General features: G+C 43.1%; 1 protein-coding gene across 1 annotated transcript in view; it reads right to left on the bottom strand.

The window, feature by feature from the left end:
* Positions 1-8,185: 8,185 nt before the first annotated feature.
* The window catches only part of AKR1D1 (aldo-keto reductase family 1 member D1), a 35,183-nt gene continuing 27,688 nt past the window's right edge, over positions 8,186-15,680 (bottom strand). Inside the window, exons 5-9 of the mRNA XM_027656385.1 lie at positions 15,300-15,422; positions 13,467-13,576; positions 12,815-12,980; positions 11,979-12,061; positions 8,186-8,346 (exon numbers count right to left, since the gene is read on the bottom strand). Of these exons, the coding sequence (XP_027512186.1) occupies positions 8,304-8,346; positions 11,979-12,061; positions 12,815-12,980; positions 13,467-13,576; positions 15,300-15,422 (525 nt within the window). The 3' untranslated portion in view covers positions 8,186-8,303. The remainder of the gene's footprint in view (positions 8,347-11,978; positions 12,062-12,814; positions 12,981-13,466; positions 13,577-15,299; positions 15,423-15,680) is intronic.

Raw genomic sequence — 15,680 nt, forward strand, 5'->3', positions numbered from 1 at the left:
AGGCAGGAACCTGTGAGGTAGCTGCAGTGACTTCTGAGGAATTGAAGGTAGACTGGAGGGCTGTAGGGGGAAAAGTGTTTCTTGCTGTAGCTTCAGGCCTATTTGTGAAAAACCTTTCTGTGAACAGAAAGCATCAAGCTACAAAGCAAAGTGGGTTGAAACAATCTACTGTAGACTAACTGGTTAAATTGTGACTAATATCAACCTGGTGCTAAGCTAATGCAAATTACTTTAGTATTTTGTTTGATTTTTTTATTGATTTTTGACTGCAGTGATATTCCATGGGAGGCTCTCTGTGGTGCAACTGTTTTGTTTGGGCTGTTGGGCTACTCTCAGCCTGTGATTCCTTGGTGCCGGTGAAGTGTCATACATGTGGCTCTAGCACATAGGTTCTCTGGGTGCCTGTGGAACCTGATGTGCCTCATCCCAGCACCTGCTTGTGGAAACATGTGTCAGGACTCTGCAGAGGGCAGGATTTCTGGTCTGTCTGTGTGTGCAAGCCCATGAGAGGCTGCCATCGTAAATACACTCAAGTATTAAGCCCCGAGCAGCATGTGACCCTAGCACTAGACAAATCTCTTTAGAGTCCTCGGTCATATAATCCTACGCTCAGCATGCAGGGCAAGGTGGGAAAGTTCTCCTCTCCCCATCACATCCGTTTCCAGCTAGCCAGGCAGTATCTAACACGGAGATATTGACCACTGTGTTCAAAGCCCAACACCCTTGTTTGACTCTTTAACGACTGTAGCCATGAATTCCCAAAAGTAGCCCTGCATAGTTAAAAACTCTCATCATGACCAATCTTATGCTCTTTGATTTCCTCATTTTTTTGGGGGGGAATATTTCCTAAAATATGTGACTATTTCCTTGTTTCTGTACCATGATATAGGCTGTAAATGTAGAGGCTAATGCATCTCCCTTATTATACTGTTTGCAACAGGAGAATATTGGCTTCTCTTCCTACCACACTAAACAAGCTAGTCTTCATAATCCATCATCTGGCTTCCTTGGATACCCCACCACAGTCTTTACTCCTTTCCAGTCTTGATTCTACCAGAGGCTCTGTTCTGTGGAGTACCTTAGGCCTTTATTCCACACAAAGTTCATAAACCTTTACAGGGTCAAAATTACTGAAAGGCATATAACATGGTTTCCTCGTGCTTTCTCTCTTCTAATCAGTTTTGGTTTGTAGCTCTCATGGTCTAGCACAGCCTATCCACATTTGCACCATAAATGCTACGGAAAAGACATACTTCACACCCAGTACTTTATTTAAATGCTGAGTTTTACCGGAGCTGGGAAATAGCTTAGGTGAGTGACCTTTCCCTGGAGATGGGTCACATCAGGGCCTCTTTCCTCAATGGACAGGAGAAATCCAGAAGAATGAAGACAAGTGTCCAAGCAATCTTTGCAGGGACTGACAGTGGAAACCCGTGCTAAGCAGTCAAGTTTGATTGAATTAGTTGTTCATGCATGCGGCAAAGTGAAAGTTTGGAGAGCAGAGAACCAGAATGGATGTATTTAGCTGTAAAGAGGATCAAGGAATAAGGTTTGGAGGAGGCAAAAGTAATCACATGAGGTCAATCACTAATGCCTATGGAGTGCTGGAGCAATTGGGTGAGAAGGAGGTGCAAATCAATGTCTTAATTCAGTTGTATCTGTAGTGTCTCTGAGAAGCCTTCTGGGGTATGTGTTTGGTCAAGGGATGCTGTAGGGCTTGCTCTTACTGGAGTAATAAATCCTAGAAATGCAGTGAAACTCACATTTACACATATTGTGATGGAAGGGGTATTCACGTCATCTTTTCCAAGATGGAGAATCCTCTCTGATAATATAACTAGTGTTGTGTCCAAAAGAAACAGCAAAGAGAGCAATTTGCATAGTACAAGGAGGGAAGGTTTTGATTCCTGTTCTGTAGGAGTGCTTTCCTGTCACCAGTGACCAGAGCGAGGTCTGGACTGCAAGTGCCCTCCTTCTGAAGAACGTGCATTAAGTTTCTCAGCTACCAAGTACTTCCCTCTTTCACCCCAATGGGTCTATTATACAAAGTTGAAAGATTCAGTGGGGTGGATGGAGCCAGGTGCCTTCCAGAAGACTATATTGCTTGGTAACTGGATAAGGTGAGACACGCAGGTTTAAACCACATAAACATTTGAACTTGACTTGTTGCATCACTTGGTGGTGCTCTAACTGCTAAGGAAAGGGAGCTATAATGTCCCTCACCCTCCAACCATGCTCTCTGAGAGTGCTTTTATGGCCTCAACATCTTGTACACCCAGAGACCAATTCTGGGAATGCAGGCGCTTAAGCCAGGACAGATGCAGATTGCCAAGAAACTTCATGACTGCTGGTGTGCTCTAAATGCCACAAATAGAAAAAAATTAGTAGAAATCCTAAATCATGTGGATATTTCTAATGTCACCTCCTACATTCCAGCTTTGTTGGAGGGTACAGCAGGAGGGTACTCTGCTGTGAGGTACAGTTCTGTACCTCACAGAGGACCAGAGAGGTAGCACTGGCTTGTTGAATGTGAGTGTGGATTTCTGATCCACGATTTAGAAGAACCCTTTTGAATGTTGGAGATTTCTCTTTGAAGTTTATCAAGTACAGATCAATATAGTCAATGAAATGTAAAGGTGATCTCCTTATCATCCTGTAGAAAAGCCATGCAGGACTGCAGTCCCACCACTGTGGAAAAGCAGGGATTAAGTGTGTAAAATATGCTGCCAAACAACTGGTTTGGGCTATTCTGGACTGTCTGTGTCCACCAATGCTGAACATGTGGGATGATGGGGTCACCTTGCTGGGAAACCTCCTTATTTCACACATGGGTGGCTCTGAGTGTCACCCTGTAGGTGGAAGCTGAGCCACAGTGGCATGAGAAGCAAGTAGTTTTCATAAGAGACCACAAAGTTCTCTTGGCAACCTTTCCCCAGCATCTGTCCTGGCTTGGGAGAGCAACACTGATCAGGCTAACTGGCGGAACAGAACATTTGGGATGAGTTTCCTTGCACTGAGGGCATGTGGCCTGTGTTTTGTTCATCTGTACCTTGTGTCAGCAGAGTCAGTCCTGATTTGTATGTGCTGAAATGTTAGCAGGATCCTTCCCAGAGTCCTCAGCACCATGCACTTGCAGGGACTTTTCCTTGTCATGAGTGAGGTTGCTCTGAGACATGTTCTAGGTCATTATGAGCTCTCATTTAGCCTTTGAGTGTGCATTTGGTCTGGTGCAGCATTTTGCCTTTGCTGTGTTCAATGACCTTGGACTGATCTGAGACCTCTATCCAGGTAGCTCTGCAGTGTACAGAGCAGAAACTGAGCAGCTCGATCCAGTGGTGCCCCTCTGTGCGCATGTGTAACTGTTTATACACATATGCATCCTCTTTCTTTGCAGCTCTTTCTCTCCTTCTTTTTCCATTTGGTTCTGCTTTGCATTTTATTTGCAATGTGTTGTCCTGTTGTCAGTATTGCTCATGCATGTTGGGTTAGGGTTCCCTGAGGAGTCTGACTGGCATTGGAAAATTAACTTTTTTTGGGGTTTTGCACTCTCAAAGCCCTTTCTTATAAGCTAGAGGTTTTGCTCTGGGGTAGTAGGATGTTGGGAAGAGCTGAAATATGGCATTGCTGAGAATCAATTAATGTAAAAACTGCACTAGTTCCCGACTGTGTGCTGATTGCTCCACCCCAAAGACAAATGTGTTTGCAGTTTAGGTCACAAGTGAAATAAGCATGTTCAATCTCATTCTAACATGTCACTCTTACAGACTTTCTTCTCCACCTCAGTGCTTACCTGTAGACTTGTGAATTGTGTCTTGTTGAGAGCTGTGCAAAATATGTTTTGAAACAGCAGATCCCTCCTTTCCCCTCCCCGAGGAAAATAAGGAAATTGTCTTGCAAATATCAAACCGGTATATTTTAAAGTGTTTCAGTTTGGCAGATGGCAACAAGGAGACTGACACTACTCACAATAGAAAGGGAGTATCTCATCTTAAATCTACAAATTGAACTTACTTCTACGAAACAGATCTGAGATTGTCCTCACTGTAGAGATCTGAGAAATGTCTTGTGTATTTATTTTCCTCTTAGAGTCCCTACAATACTGGCTTTGCTTCCGCACTTAAATGATCCACACTTTAAACTGAAGAAACAACTCTAGTTCTGGTTGTGAGATGATCTTAATTAAGGAAAGTATCAGCCTCTCTGCTACTTTTGCACATCGCAAGGATACAGTAATGGTTAAATATCCTGCCAGTCTAGAGGTGAGTAGCTTTCAGACTTGATCGGATTCAAGAAAGGAATGAAGCGAAGAAGCCTCATCGGGTGAGGACCCTGCTGTGTGTAACCACAGACACTGCCTTTCATGGCCACCTATCTCTCCGAATGTTTGCGAAACTCACTTTCTGTCCTCTGTTATCATTACACTTTGACCAGGAGAAGAGATCTCATTTTGAAAGCAGAACACGCAGTAATTTGGCATCCAGACCTGAATGGCAGGCAATGGAGGAAAACTATAGGAGGCACTGTCTTCCTTCCCCCCATGTTCTGTTCTGTCTACCCAAGATTGCATCCTGATTCTAGCTGATGGCTTGATATGGTTACTCCCCCTTTCCTCCACAGGACACGTTATACACTCTTGTAAAATCTCTTGGGTAGCTTTGTGGTACAAAAATACGTGACATAAATCCAAAGGGCATTCTTTAATGTAAGACTGTAAAATGTACACAGTACCCATCCCACTTCGCCTCTTACTATTTTCCTTAGTCCTCTTGTGGGCACTTGAATAGTATTAGGGAAAATTGAATGCATGTCCCTTCCGAGACAGGGTCCGGTTCCAGATATGTAGCCTTGTGGAAGATGAAGCTCTGCCTCCCTGTGGGGAAACAAATTCAGCTAACCACGCAGTGTAGGGTGGGAGTGATGTCAGCCTACACACCATAACTCTGTGGCGATGCTTTCTTGTCGCTTCACCGACTAAACATGAGCATGCACATGTCCAAGGAAGGGCCTGGGTGCTGCAGCTTCAAAGCACTGTGCTCTGCCCTGAGCTTGTGTAACAACAGGGAATGCCAGGTAAGCCCATGTTCTAACAAACAGCTGTGGCAGCTGCTTTGCTGCTGTGGATGTGTGCGTGTCACCTGGTTTTCTGACTAGACCAGACCAGCTGCTGGGCTGCTAAAAGAATCTAAAACGCTGCATCACTTCTTGTTCTCTTCGCTGAAAATTCGCTTGTGCATAGCTGAAGCAAACATCTTTGGTCTGGATTTCACTTCATTTTGCAGCTATAGGAAGAGGCACAAATGATGGGTTACTTACTATAGAAGTGAGTAAGTTTTCCCAGTGCCCAGTTGTCCTTGGATCTATTGTCGTGTGTGAGTGCTATCACAGCAGGAGGTGCTGGAGCCCTCTGTCCGTGCCCGACCCTTCCAGCTGGAGCAGTGTTCTATGCAGCCTTTCTAAGTGATGTGTTTCACACCAGGCAGCAAGTCCAGTAGGACTCTGAAATGCGCTAGATGGAAGCAGATTTTACATGGGGCCATGGTCTGGGGTTTCTCTCTCTGTGCAGCTGCTGGTGGAATGGGTTTCCCAATTTCCCGTTTGCAGGCCTGTTTATTTCCCCTGTCTAAACATTTTCTTTGTAGGGCAAGCTGGAGAACAACGGGGAGAAATGGTCTGAAACTGGGCAAAGCTGGAGGGGGGAAGTAAGCTATACATCTGAAGCAGTCTCATAACTTATTGGAGCATTTGCCCGTGGGAAGAGGCTGAATCGTTTTTCATCAGATACAAATGAGGCAATGCAAAGGAGGAGGAGAAGGATTCTATTAAAATTAGAGGGGGGAGGAATTTGGTGGTATGACCTGGACTGGAAGAACTCTTACAATTTGTCCTGCCTTGTTTAATCAGTATGGATTGAAGATTTGATTATATGGTATTTCCTGTTAGAGAGGTTTCAGCATATCATCTTCCTTACTCACACTTACAAGGTCACCTGATTTGTCAGAATCTCAAGTGCTGCCTAACCTCTGGGAGAGGGCTGTCTGGAAAGAGCAGTGAGCTGTGAAGGGGCTGGTGTGAGCATTTAAGCTTAGCATTAGTTGACATTTGCAGTTGTAGACAGCAAGAGCTTTGCCAAACCTGACCTGAACGTGGGCTGTGACTGGAGACTTGCACCTGGTCAAGTTACAGTGCAAAAATTTGTACAGTGCTACTGTTAAGCAGTTGAGCCCTATGAGGTCTATTTAAAGCTTGTACTTATGAAGCAACTGGAATAACACATTGGGTATGGTGGTAACTGCTCCTCTTTGGCACTTGAAATTAGGCTTGGATTGTTCAGACTTTTGACCAGGACCTCAGCTGTTCAAAAAGGGGCAAAGCACAGCTTTTTATAGTGGTTCTGAGCCCCTCGGGGAGCAGAGCTCCACCTGACCTTAGGATTGTCATTAGATCTACACCAGCAGATTTGTAATGTGTCTTCTTCCTTCTCAGCTATCTCTCCCCCTCTTTTTTTATATTTCCCCTTCTGGTCTAAGTGGGTAATGGAATAAAATGGGAATTGTCCTTGGGTAACCTCCAGCAACCAAAATGTTCCTTTTTTTGGCATAGTTTCAGGGATTTACAAATGCTATGTGAAGGCCACCCCTGTTGAAGGAGCCAAACTTCTCTAGTGGTGCCCACTGAGCTCATCCAGGGATGCATTTGCACTAGACCCATTTGGGAGCCTTTCCTTTTTCTCCTGTGAAATGGTCATCCCTGTCCCTCTTTGTCTTGGTTCTGAGGAGCGCACCATGACCAAACAGAAGTGTCTCCATGAACTGTACACTCTGGCATTTTCCTGTTCCAGTCAGGGATAATAAATAGCAATGGTAATAAATAAAAACAGATGCTATAGACTGAAGTTGATGCATGACACATTTTCCAATGGCAGTACTCACATTCTAGTACATGAAGTACTCTCCCTCTGTGTGTATGTTTTAGTTTCTACTCCAATATCCCTCAAATGTACCCCTTCTATGGCAGGAAACTGGGGTGCTTGGACACAGGAGGGAGGGAAAGTAGCCTTCTGGAGATGTGGGTGTGGGCTGATGCACCTATAGGCTGCAAAACCTGTTGAGCAAACAAGTGGTCTAAAAAACAAATTCATGCTGAAGGAGTCAGTCTTGCTTACTCTCGTGTCCATCCTTCTGCCTCCCTGTTTCAGAGAGCTGAGGACGGATTGAAGGAAATGTCCAGGTTTCAACCTGGCTGTCTCTGTCTGATTTGTACCCTTTCTTGGACCTACCAGTGTTCTGCTGTCTCCAAGCACGGTAGAAAATTGCATTTATTAGATAACATTTTCTCTTTTTTTGAAAATTTAGCTTCTTAATTCAGTATTGTCTTGGTCAGGATTTTATACAAAAGTCCATGTGAACTTTGAAGTGAACAGAAATTTTATTGGGTTAATATCAATTTGTGGAGCAGGAAAGAATTTTAAGGGGTTTTTAATCTTGACATGAGGATCTCACTAGTGCTAGCTCCAGGTTGCATATGTGATGCTGTGCAATACCATCCTTGAATAGCAAGTACAGCGTAACACAAGTGTCATATGCTTTTCCTGTGTTTCACTGAGGCCCTCATCTGACAAGTGTGTGTGGGGGGGAATTTGAACATGCTTATAATGCTTTATAATGCTTTATTTACATGTGGAGCCAGCTGGGGTGCTCCTATGGAATGATACTCATATATGCAGCTGAAGAATACTCTGGTTAGAGTGAAATGGGCTTCACTGCATGAAGCAGTGGACATGCCTAATATCAATAAGCATATATTCATATATATCAAATTCAATTAGTTTCTCACTCTTGACTTTCCGTTACTTTAGCTGTACGAGAAAATGATGTTGGGTTGGATCAGGTTACCCCACTGTGGTCTCCTCCAACATTATCCATTCTGTGATTCTGATTCTCCTTCACACCAACTGAAATGGAATGTCTTGTTTTAAATTGAGTGAGGAATATGCTATTCAGTGAAAATGATTTGGCTTGAACTAATTAGCCTGTTTTTGAGGCTAATTACCAGCTGTCAGTTTTACCAGCTGTCAGTTTTGAAGCTTCAGTTTTCAGAGTTAAAGCCTCCTAAGCCAGAACCAGGAATTCAGTGGATTAAATAGATTTGGCCTTCACTAGCAATAAGAGACTGACAAGACAAGAAGTAGTAAATGTCATGTATTTAATGCTCGTTTGAATAGTCTCACATGAAGTCAAAGCACCAAAAGTTGAAGCTTTCTCAGCGAAGCCTAACAGCACTGACTGTCCAGACCCACCTTGTTTTCAGTATTCATCGCTGAAGGGATACTCTGGATGGTCACGCCACCTGTAGACAGGTCAGATTGAACAAGTGAGTTCTTTGGGTGAAGCAGGATATCACATCACTGATGCAGTTGTCTTGTGCCTAACAAACCTCTTCCTTGCAATATATATGTGACCTTCATGGAAGGCTCTTCTACTTATTAAGAAGCTGCCTGCTCTGGATAATCATCCCTGCAGAGCTGGAAGCAAACCCCTCTGCATTTAAGGAGGTGATGGTGAAGCACCATTTTTTGGGCCTACTTTAGGGAGAGATGGGGGAAAAAACAACAAGAGTTTGGATGTCAGGTATTGTCATTATTTAACTCAAGCTGATAAAGTGTTTTAGGAAAGGGGGATGGCTTCACTATGTGTGCATTGTGGAAGGCGAAGACTTCTTTGTTCAGATGCCTAGAAAGACCCCTAGAAATAAGGGATTAGTGTGTAAGTGTGAAGCAGAGGTCAAAACGTCAGACTGTACTACTTTGTCTTATGCCCTGAGCAGGTCTGGGTCTTGATGGTGCTTTCTACAAGTGACTGCCACATCCAGACTAGGTCTGGCTGTCCTCTAGCTCAGTCTACATATAGATGCTCTGCCAGGTTAATAGCATCAGTGGTAGGGAATTTACAAAGAGACTTTGGGGTGACCCAGTTCGGGAGACAAAGGGATGTTCATGGCTGCATGTGACCAATGGTAGAGATGTTTCAGGTTTCACTTCAGAAACTACAAGATCAGGGAAGATGCACAATCCAAGATATTATTAAAGGCAAGAAGAAAATTCCCAAGGTCAACTTCTGGTGAAAAAATAACACTGCGTTTACCCATTATTGGCAGACTTGAGAGAGGTAGTTGTTTTCTGTTGAGGGTTTTATTTGTTTGAGAAGGTGATGCTAAGTCACAAGCCCTGGCTTGTCAAACACTTTCCATTAGCAAAATGAAAAATTTCTGAAGAGCATTCTCAGGTGTACCATGGCAGCTGGCTGCCTTGCCTTACAGCAGAGCACAACAAATACTGGCATTTGTCCCAGCTGTGAATCGCTCCAGTCTGGGAAGGATACATTTCACAATATTGAAGGTAACTAATTGGAAGGCATCAAACATTTTGAATTGGTTGTGTCAAAACATTTCATTCCAATATTCAGCCAAGCTCAAGTGTTAACACATTAACAGATTGATTTGGTTGAAAAAAAAATAAAACAAAAAAAAAACAAGCCACAACACTTTGGCTTGTTTGACTCCAGTATAATTTGATGATGTCTGAGTTGCCAGTGTCATAATCTCTACTTTCCATCTATGGAGGATGCTGGCTAATCAGATCTCACATGCTCAACAGTCTGAATCCTTTAACTGAAAATTATTCACTTGGAGGAGTCAGTGCAGCTTGGAATAACTGGTAAGGAAGAACAACTGTAACAGAGAATTGGGAGCATAAGACAAATCAAGCAGATAGATTAATGCAAAACTTGTCCTGCACAATACATGTAGATTTCTCCAAGTGGAGAAGAAGCAATTTCAGATTAAGATTTCCTGAAGTACTCATATTTTTACAAAATCTCCATTTTCTTCTCAGATACTTAACTTGCTAATTCATTCCACTGATTGCAATATCCTGTTTGTATGGGCTTACTCATGCCATCAGAACAACAGATTTGCACATGGGACCCATATGATATTTGATAATTGGAAAAGCCAGAGAAAAGCTGGATTTTTCCATTCTTGCTGGCATTTGCATCAGAACAGTCAAAGGTTTTGCACAAAGTTGACGAACCAAAAGTCTTTCTGTGACAGGGTTTGACTTTTTCAGATACGTATTGCTGGATGAAATAAGAAATGTCCTTAAACTGGTAACTTATCTGTTGCAATGTCAATTCCAGACACTTCAGTGTGAGAACATGCAGTAAGCATACTTATATACATATATATAGCTGCTCCTTACATGGCAACATCACTTTTCCGATAAGGTTTTCTTCATAGAGGAAATCAGACTGTATTGAAGCATTTTCCTCAAACATGGCACTCCTGTGAAAACTACAGCTGCCAATGTGCATCCTGTTTTCCTTATCCTCGGTGGCCTCCTGTGACCAAATTTAGTCTAATAAAGCAAAACATTTAGTTTAGTAGTTTTTTGGATTGTTGGCTTAGAAAGTTCTTCTGTGGGCATTTGCATCCTTTCCTGGAAAAGACTCTTGCATTTGCACCAAGATTACATTTCGTGTATATAATCACTAAAAGTTTAAATGATATTACGACTCAATTTAGCTATGTAAAAGCAAATTATTTTGAATACCAAAACACACATAAGAAACTCCTAGACCATTTGTAAGGAGCCTTCTGGAACTAACTGCTGCTAATTGATGGAAGGCTATTTTAAGTTTTAAGAAACTAAAGCTTCAGAGCACTTGATCTTAAATGTGAAAGATTAACTTCATTATGATGCTTTTAACTTAGTGCATATTTTCCATCAGTTATGCAGCACAGTAAGTGGTTTATTTGTTTCTTTGCAAAATTTCCTCCTATCTTTTGAGCAATGGTCAAGGTTTTGGAGTGCTATTGATGCTGTTATCCTGCTTTTCATTATTTTTAGTGCTTGAGCATGCTACAGTTTGGCAGGACACAGATAATCCAAGGTAACAAGAGAAATGCATGGAAATGAATCTCTAGCATTCGGCTACGTATTGAGTGCCCTGAAAAGGGGAAAACAGGTTTGGCCATAAACTGTAGATGCTCTTGAGCTGAAGGAAAAACAAACTGCCTCATCCTCTGGAAGAGGGGATGCTGGGTCAGTCTGAGCCTTCTGGGATAATGCAGCCTTCAGGTGAAGCAAAACTACATTGGGTGGTAAGCTTTAGATGACAAGCAGCAAGAGATCAAGCCTTGTTAGTTCTCAGAGGAGATGGTTTGAAGTGGTTTAGCAGTCGAATGAGCTGTGTGTTTTTCTGTTTTCCTTAGAAGAAGGTACAACTCCCCATGACAACAAGGGAGGTAGATTGCTGTAGAAGACAGCATCAGAGGAAAGGACAAAACAAAGTTTCTGACCACTTGTGGTCATCTAGATGTATCATCTTTTATAAGGAAGTGAGAAGGAGCAGAGCTCTCCCCGAATTAGCCCTGTTGTTTCATGTAGCAGTGTTCTTGATTCTTAGCCTCCTCTGTGATAATTTAGGACAGGTTGCCTCTTGAAACACTAAGTTTACAATCCATAAGGCCTTGTACTTGAACAGTAAAATGGCTTGCAGACCACTGGAAGTGAGGATAAGACACAGCGAGGAAAGACAAGAAAGTGCCCCTATTTGAATTTCAGCTTAGATGTCCACACTGCTAGACAGGGATGATGCTACACCTTATCACTGCCTGAAACTGTCATGACCACATACAGTAGAAAGAGCTTAAGGAAATAGGGTAGAGATGGAATAGCCAGATACAGTCACTTTCTACTAGGTGGGCTTTTGGCACCTGAGCTGTAAGGAAGTATTTTACACTTCTTTTTGCAATGGGTCCAGGAGCATATTCAGGCTGCATTAAAGACCTCCCACACTTAAGCCTTATCTTTAAAATAAAGTTGTTTATACAAAAGTTAATATTAAAAGGAAGCTTTTTTTTTAAAATCCCCTGAAAAACAGGAATGTTTTGTGAGGATCTAGAATTCCTCCTGTACTTACATTAACAGTTCCACGTAACGAACGTTTTTGTTCAGGGCTTCAATTTCTTTCATCTCTTTCTCAGTGAGGGAAAAGTCAAAGATCTAATGGAAGGAGATGTTAGGAATGAGTTCACATTTCTTGTCATAATCAACCTTCATATGTTCCAGATTTCAGAAGTACAATCCGTCCTTCTCCCCGTACCTCTCCCACAAATCCACGCACTGGTTGCATTTATAGTAAAGTCTCGAGGACATGAATAAGCCCAGTCACATTTGCCTACACTCTTTTGCAAGAAGGGGAAGGTAGTCTGGCAATGCTGAGCCACCAGCTTTGAAAGCAGCATGTTGCCAGGGAAAGTAGGGAGTAGTGTGGGTACTGAGTGCTGCAGGGGACACAAGAACAAATTCTTCATCTTTTTTGGGTGTGGTGGGTTGTGAATCTTTCTGTCACACTTGTATGCAGCAACCCTTCCCTAACAAAGCAGTCCCATACCTGAAGACTGGTCAGAACAATCAGTCATTCCTAAGTACCTGCAACCTTGGGCTACTGAGGTACTGAATTACTTCGTCTTCCTTGTGCTGCTCACTGCAGCAACTGGTGCTCTGGGACACACCAGTTGGAATTTTAGGTACCCCAGAGAGTTAAAAGACACCAAAAGTTCCTCTCTGCTTTGCTCTGTTATTGTCATATCATGTTACCTTTAAGTGAAGGGGACAAAAAGCATCAAATGTGGCAAAGCTTGATATTGGTTAAGTCTTGTGTACATCTACAGAAAGAAATGGAAAAATCGCCTTCTATAGGGGTGAAGCTGATGTAAGTGGATTCATCCATGTATCAATGGAGTATGAATTTACCTGGAAATTCTCTCTGATGCGTTGTGGATTGAAACTTTTTGGGATGACCACCACCCCTCGCTGGACATTGAAACGCAAAGCAACCTGTGCAGCAGTCTTGTTGTACTTTTTGCCAATGGCATTCAGCACAGGATCCTTCAGTAAAGGAGGGGAGGACACATTTACCCTGGAAGAAATTGGGGAAGAAAAAGAAACCAAAAAATCCCTCATCTTTAATATAAAATCATAGCGGCATCTACTTCTTTGTGAACAGAACACTGCACCTTTTAACAAGTAGTGTGAAAGATGAGAGAAAAGCTTTGCCACTTAGGTTGGCGGGCTGTCAAAGGCAACTTCCTATGCGATGTCCTAACGTTGACTTAGTTTCTACTTCCTCACCTAAGCCTCACACGTTCCCAGTTACAAACACTTGCTTTCTGTTAGAGGAGACCTAAGGCAACCTCCTATACAGACACCTGGCATTCTTTTATGACAGCATGCAGCAGGAGTGGGGCAAGTTTACATTCACAACTGTAATATTTAAACACTGAAGTTCAAAACTACTTTGAAAAATGGGGACAAAGGCATTTTACACAGAGACCCAGCAACGGAGAACTATATTATTCTTTTCCTCAATATTGTCCTTCTTTTAGAAAGTAACATGGAAACTTACCATGATTCATCCCTTGAGGTTCCCAGTGGGCTGTACCCAACAATAACAATGTCATGTTGTCTGCAAAATTCTGAGAGTTTGGGTTGGGTGAAGTAGGGGTGGCATTCGACCTACGGGAGTAACACAGAAAGAAAAATTATCAACAGAACCAGATATAGAAGCAGATGGTATCTCAATATTTGTAGAGCTACAGAGCAGCTGATGCTTTCAGGAAAGGATATGTGTAAGTTAGGGAAACTTAATCTGTGGTTACTGTTCTAATTGTACATTGCTGGGTGATGGATTTTTTTCTTTTTTCTTGCGGACAGCAGATCAGCATCTGTGACTGTAATTTGGCTGCAGGGAACTTCCATTGCCTCCCTGTGAAAAGGTGGAAATAAGTGGAGGTGATGGAGGTGAGGGAAGCTCACTAGAACAAATAGACTGAGAAGGCAGTCCATCTCATGTGGGTCAGTTCTCGGTTTCTCTGCCTCTGGCATTCAGGATGTCTAATCTGACGTTGTTTTTAGGGAAGTGTTGGCACAATCTGTCCCAGATAGAAAGGTGAGGGGAGCATACGCAAAAGATGAGATTATGACTTTGTTGTGAGCTCGGCCCTCCCACATTGCAAATACGGTTCCCTTACAGGCAGGGATTTTCTGGCTGCAATCTCAGATTCTGGGAAAAGGATGTCTACAAGGTGACAGAGCAACCACTGTTTGCAGAGCAGTCTGAAGCTATCTGGCACATGTATGCTTGCTGGCTAGCTGCCCTAAGCTGGGCTTAATCTTTTGCCCAGTTTCCCTCGACCCTAGGAAGCAGCAGTAATGCTCAGTGCAGTCTTAGGGCACGCCAGAAACAGCAATTGCATTTTGCACCCGCTAGGCATGTTAATACCGGTGAAGGGTGCTGGAATTTCCTCCTCTCACAGGCTGCCTTTCCCGCCAGGACAAATACAGAAATGAAGGCTGTGGCCAGCCACCCGGCCCTGCTCCATGGCAACTCCAACCCTCCAGGCCAGGCACTGAGAGTGGGAATTTGGTCCTGGTTGCTGGCCCCTTCTCTGATACTGCTAATGTGGATATCTGTTTGTGCCAGATGAGTCAGAAGAGCTTCCCAGTGATTTCTAGGAAATGCAGTGACCTGCCAAATGCTAGAGCCAAAGGTATTGGGCATTCAGATGGGTCGCTGCCACTTATCGCCTTCTCAGAGCCCTACTGCTGTAATTTAATTCAGTCGTGCCTATCATCTTCATGGGCTTGTTCAGCTCAGGTCAGTCACTTAATGGGGTCTCCTGTAATTGAGTTTTTTCTCTAATTCTTAAGAATGTCTTATAGGAAAGGCAAAAGAGAGCAAGTGCAGAAAATTTAGGAGTCGATTCTAATAGCTTTTAAACTTGAGAAGCTTATAGTAACTCAGGATCCCTGATACTTAGTGTTGGGTTGATGTCAGCTGAGGTAGACACGGCTTCATCGAAGAATGGTTAGCTCTGAATGGTTTGTTGTGGGAATTTTTGGACTTGAACTAAGGTACATGGCAAAGATTTAAGATCTGCATTGACTCAGTGTTCAACCTTGTTACGGAGCTTTGGCACGGAGGCACCAGTTTTATAGTCCTGGAGCAGAAACTGAGGAAAGCGATTGCTTCGGCACATTCAAATATAGATCTTTAGCCTAGATAGGAAGAGTGATATTTTCAAGCTAGAAATGGAAGTGTGACAGTATGGAGGGTAGTGTCTGTGGCAAAGTATACATCACATTTTTGTGCATGGCGGCCTAGGCTATGTGTGTGCCTCTGCATTCCCTAAAGGGTAGTGGCACTGTGGCAGGCATTGCTCTTGGCTTGCCGTCTTACCTGGTTGCTGACAGGTTTGTACTTAAGTCCTGGCTTGTTCATGATCATCTCCAGTTGCCTGCGGTTGAAATTGGATACTCCAATAGACTTTGCCAAGCCTGCATCCTTACATGCCTCCATAGCCTGCAAAGAAAGCAAAGACAAGAGGAGTCTCACATGTTGACTTGATTCCTCATAGCATGCATTTTAGAGAGAGATGGAGGATAGGTCGTTCTTGAGACTGCAGAAAACTCTTTGCTGCAGCAGAAGTAACAGCTCTTTTAGCATGAGGGCTGGTGCTGTCCAGGTAGCCCAAACTTCTGTGGCAACATCCAACACTACTGTGTTGATCCGCTTTCCAGACCAAACCCTAACATTTTATACCTCCTATGAGGATAGAAT

The sequence above is a fragment of the Corapipo altera genome, unplaced genomic scaffold, assembly GCF_003945725.1.
Source record: "Corapipo altera isolate COAL_440 unplaced genomic scaffold, ASM394572v1 1, whole genome shotgun sequence".
NCBI lineage: Eukaryota > Metazoa > Chordata > Aves > Passeriformes > Pipridae > Corapipo > Corapipo altera.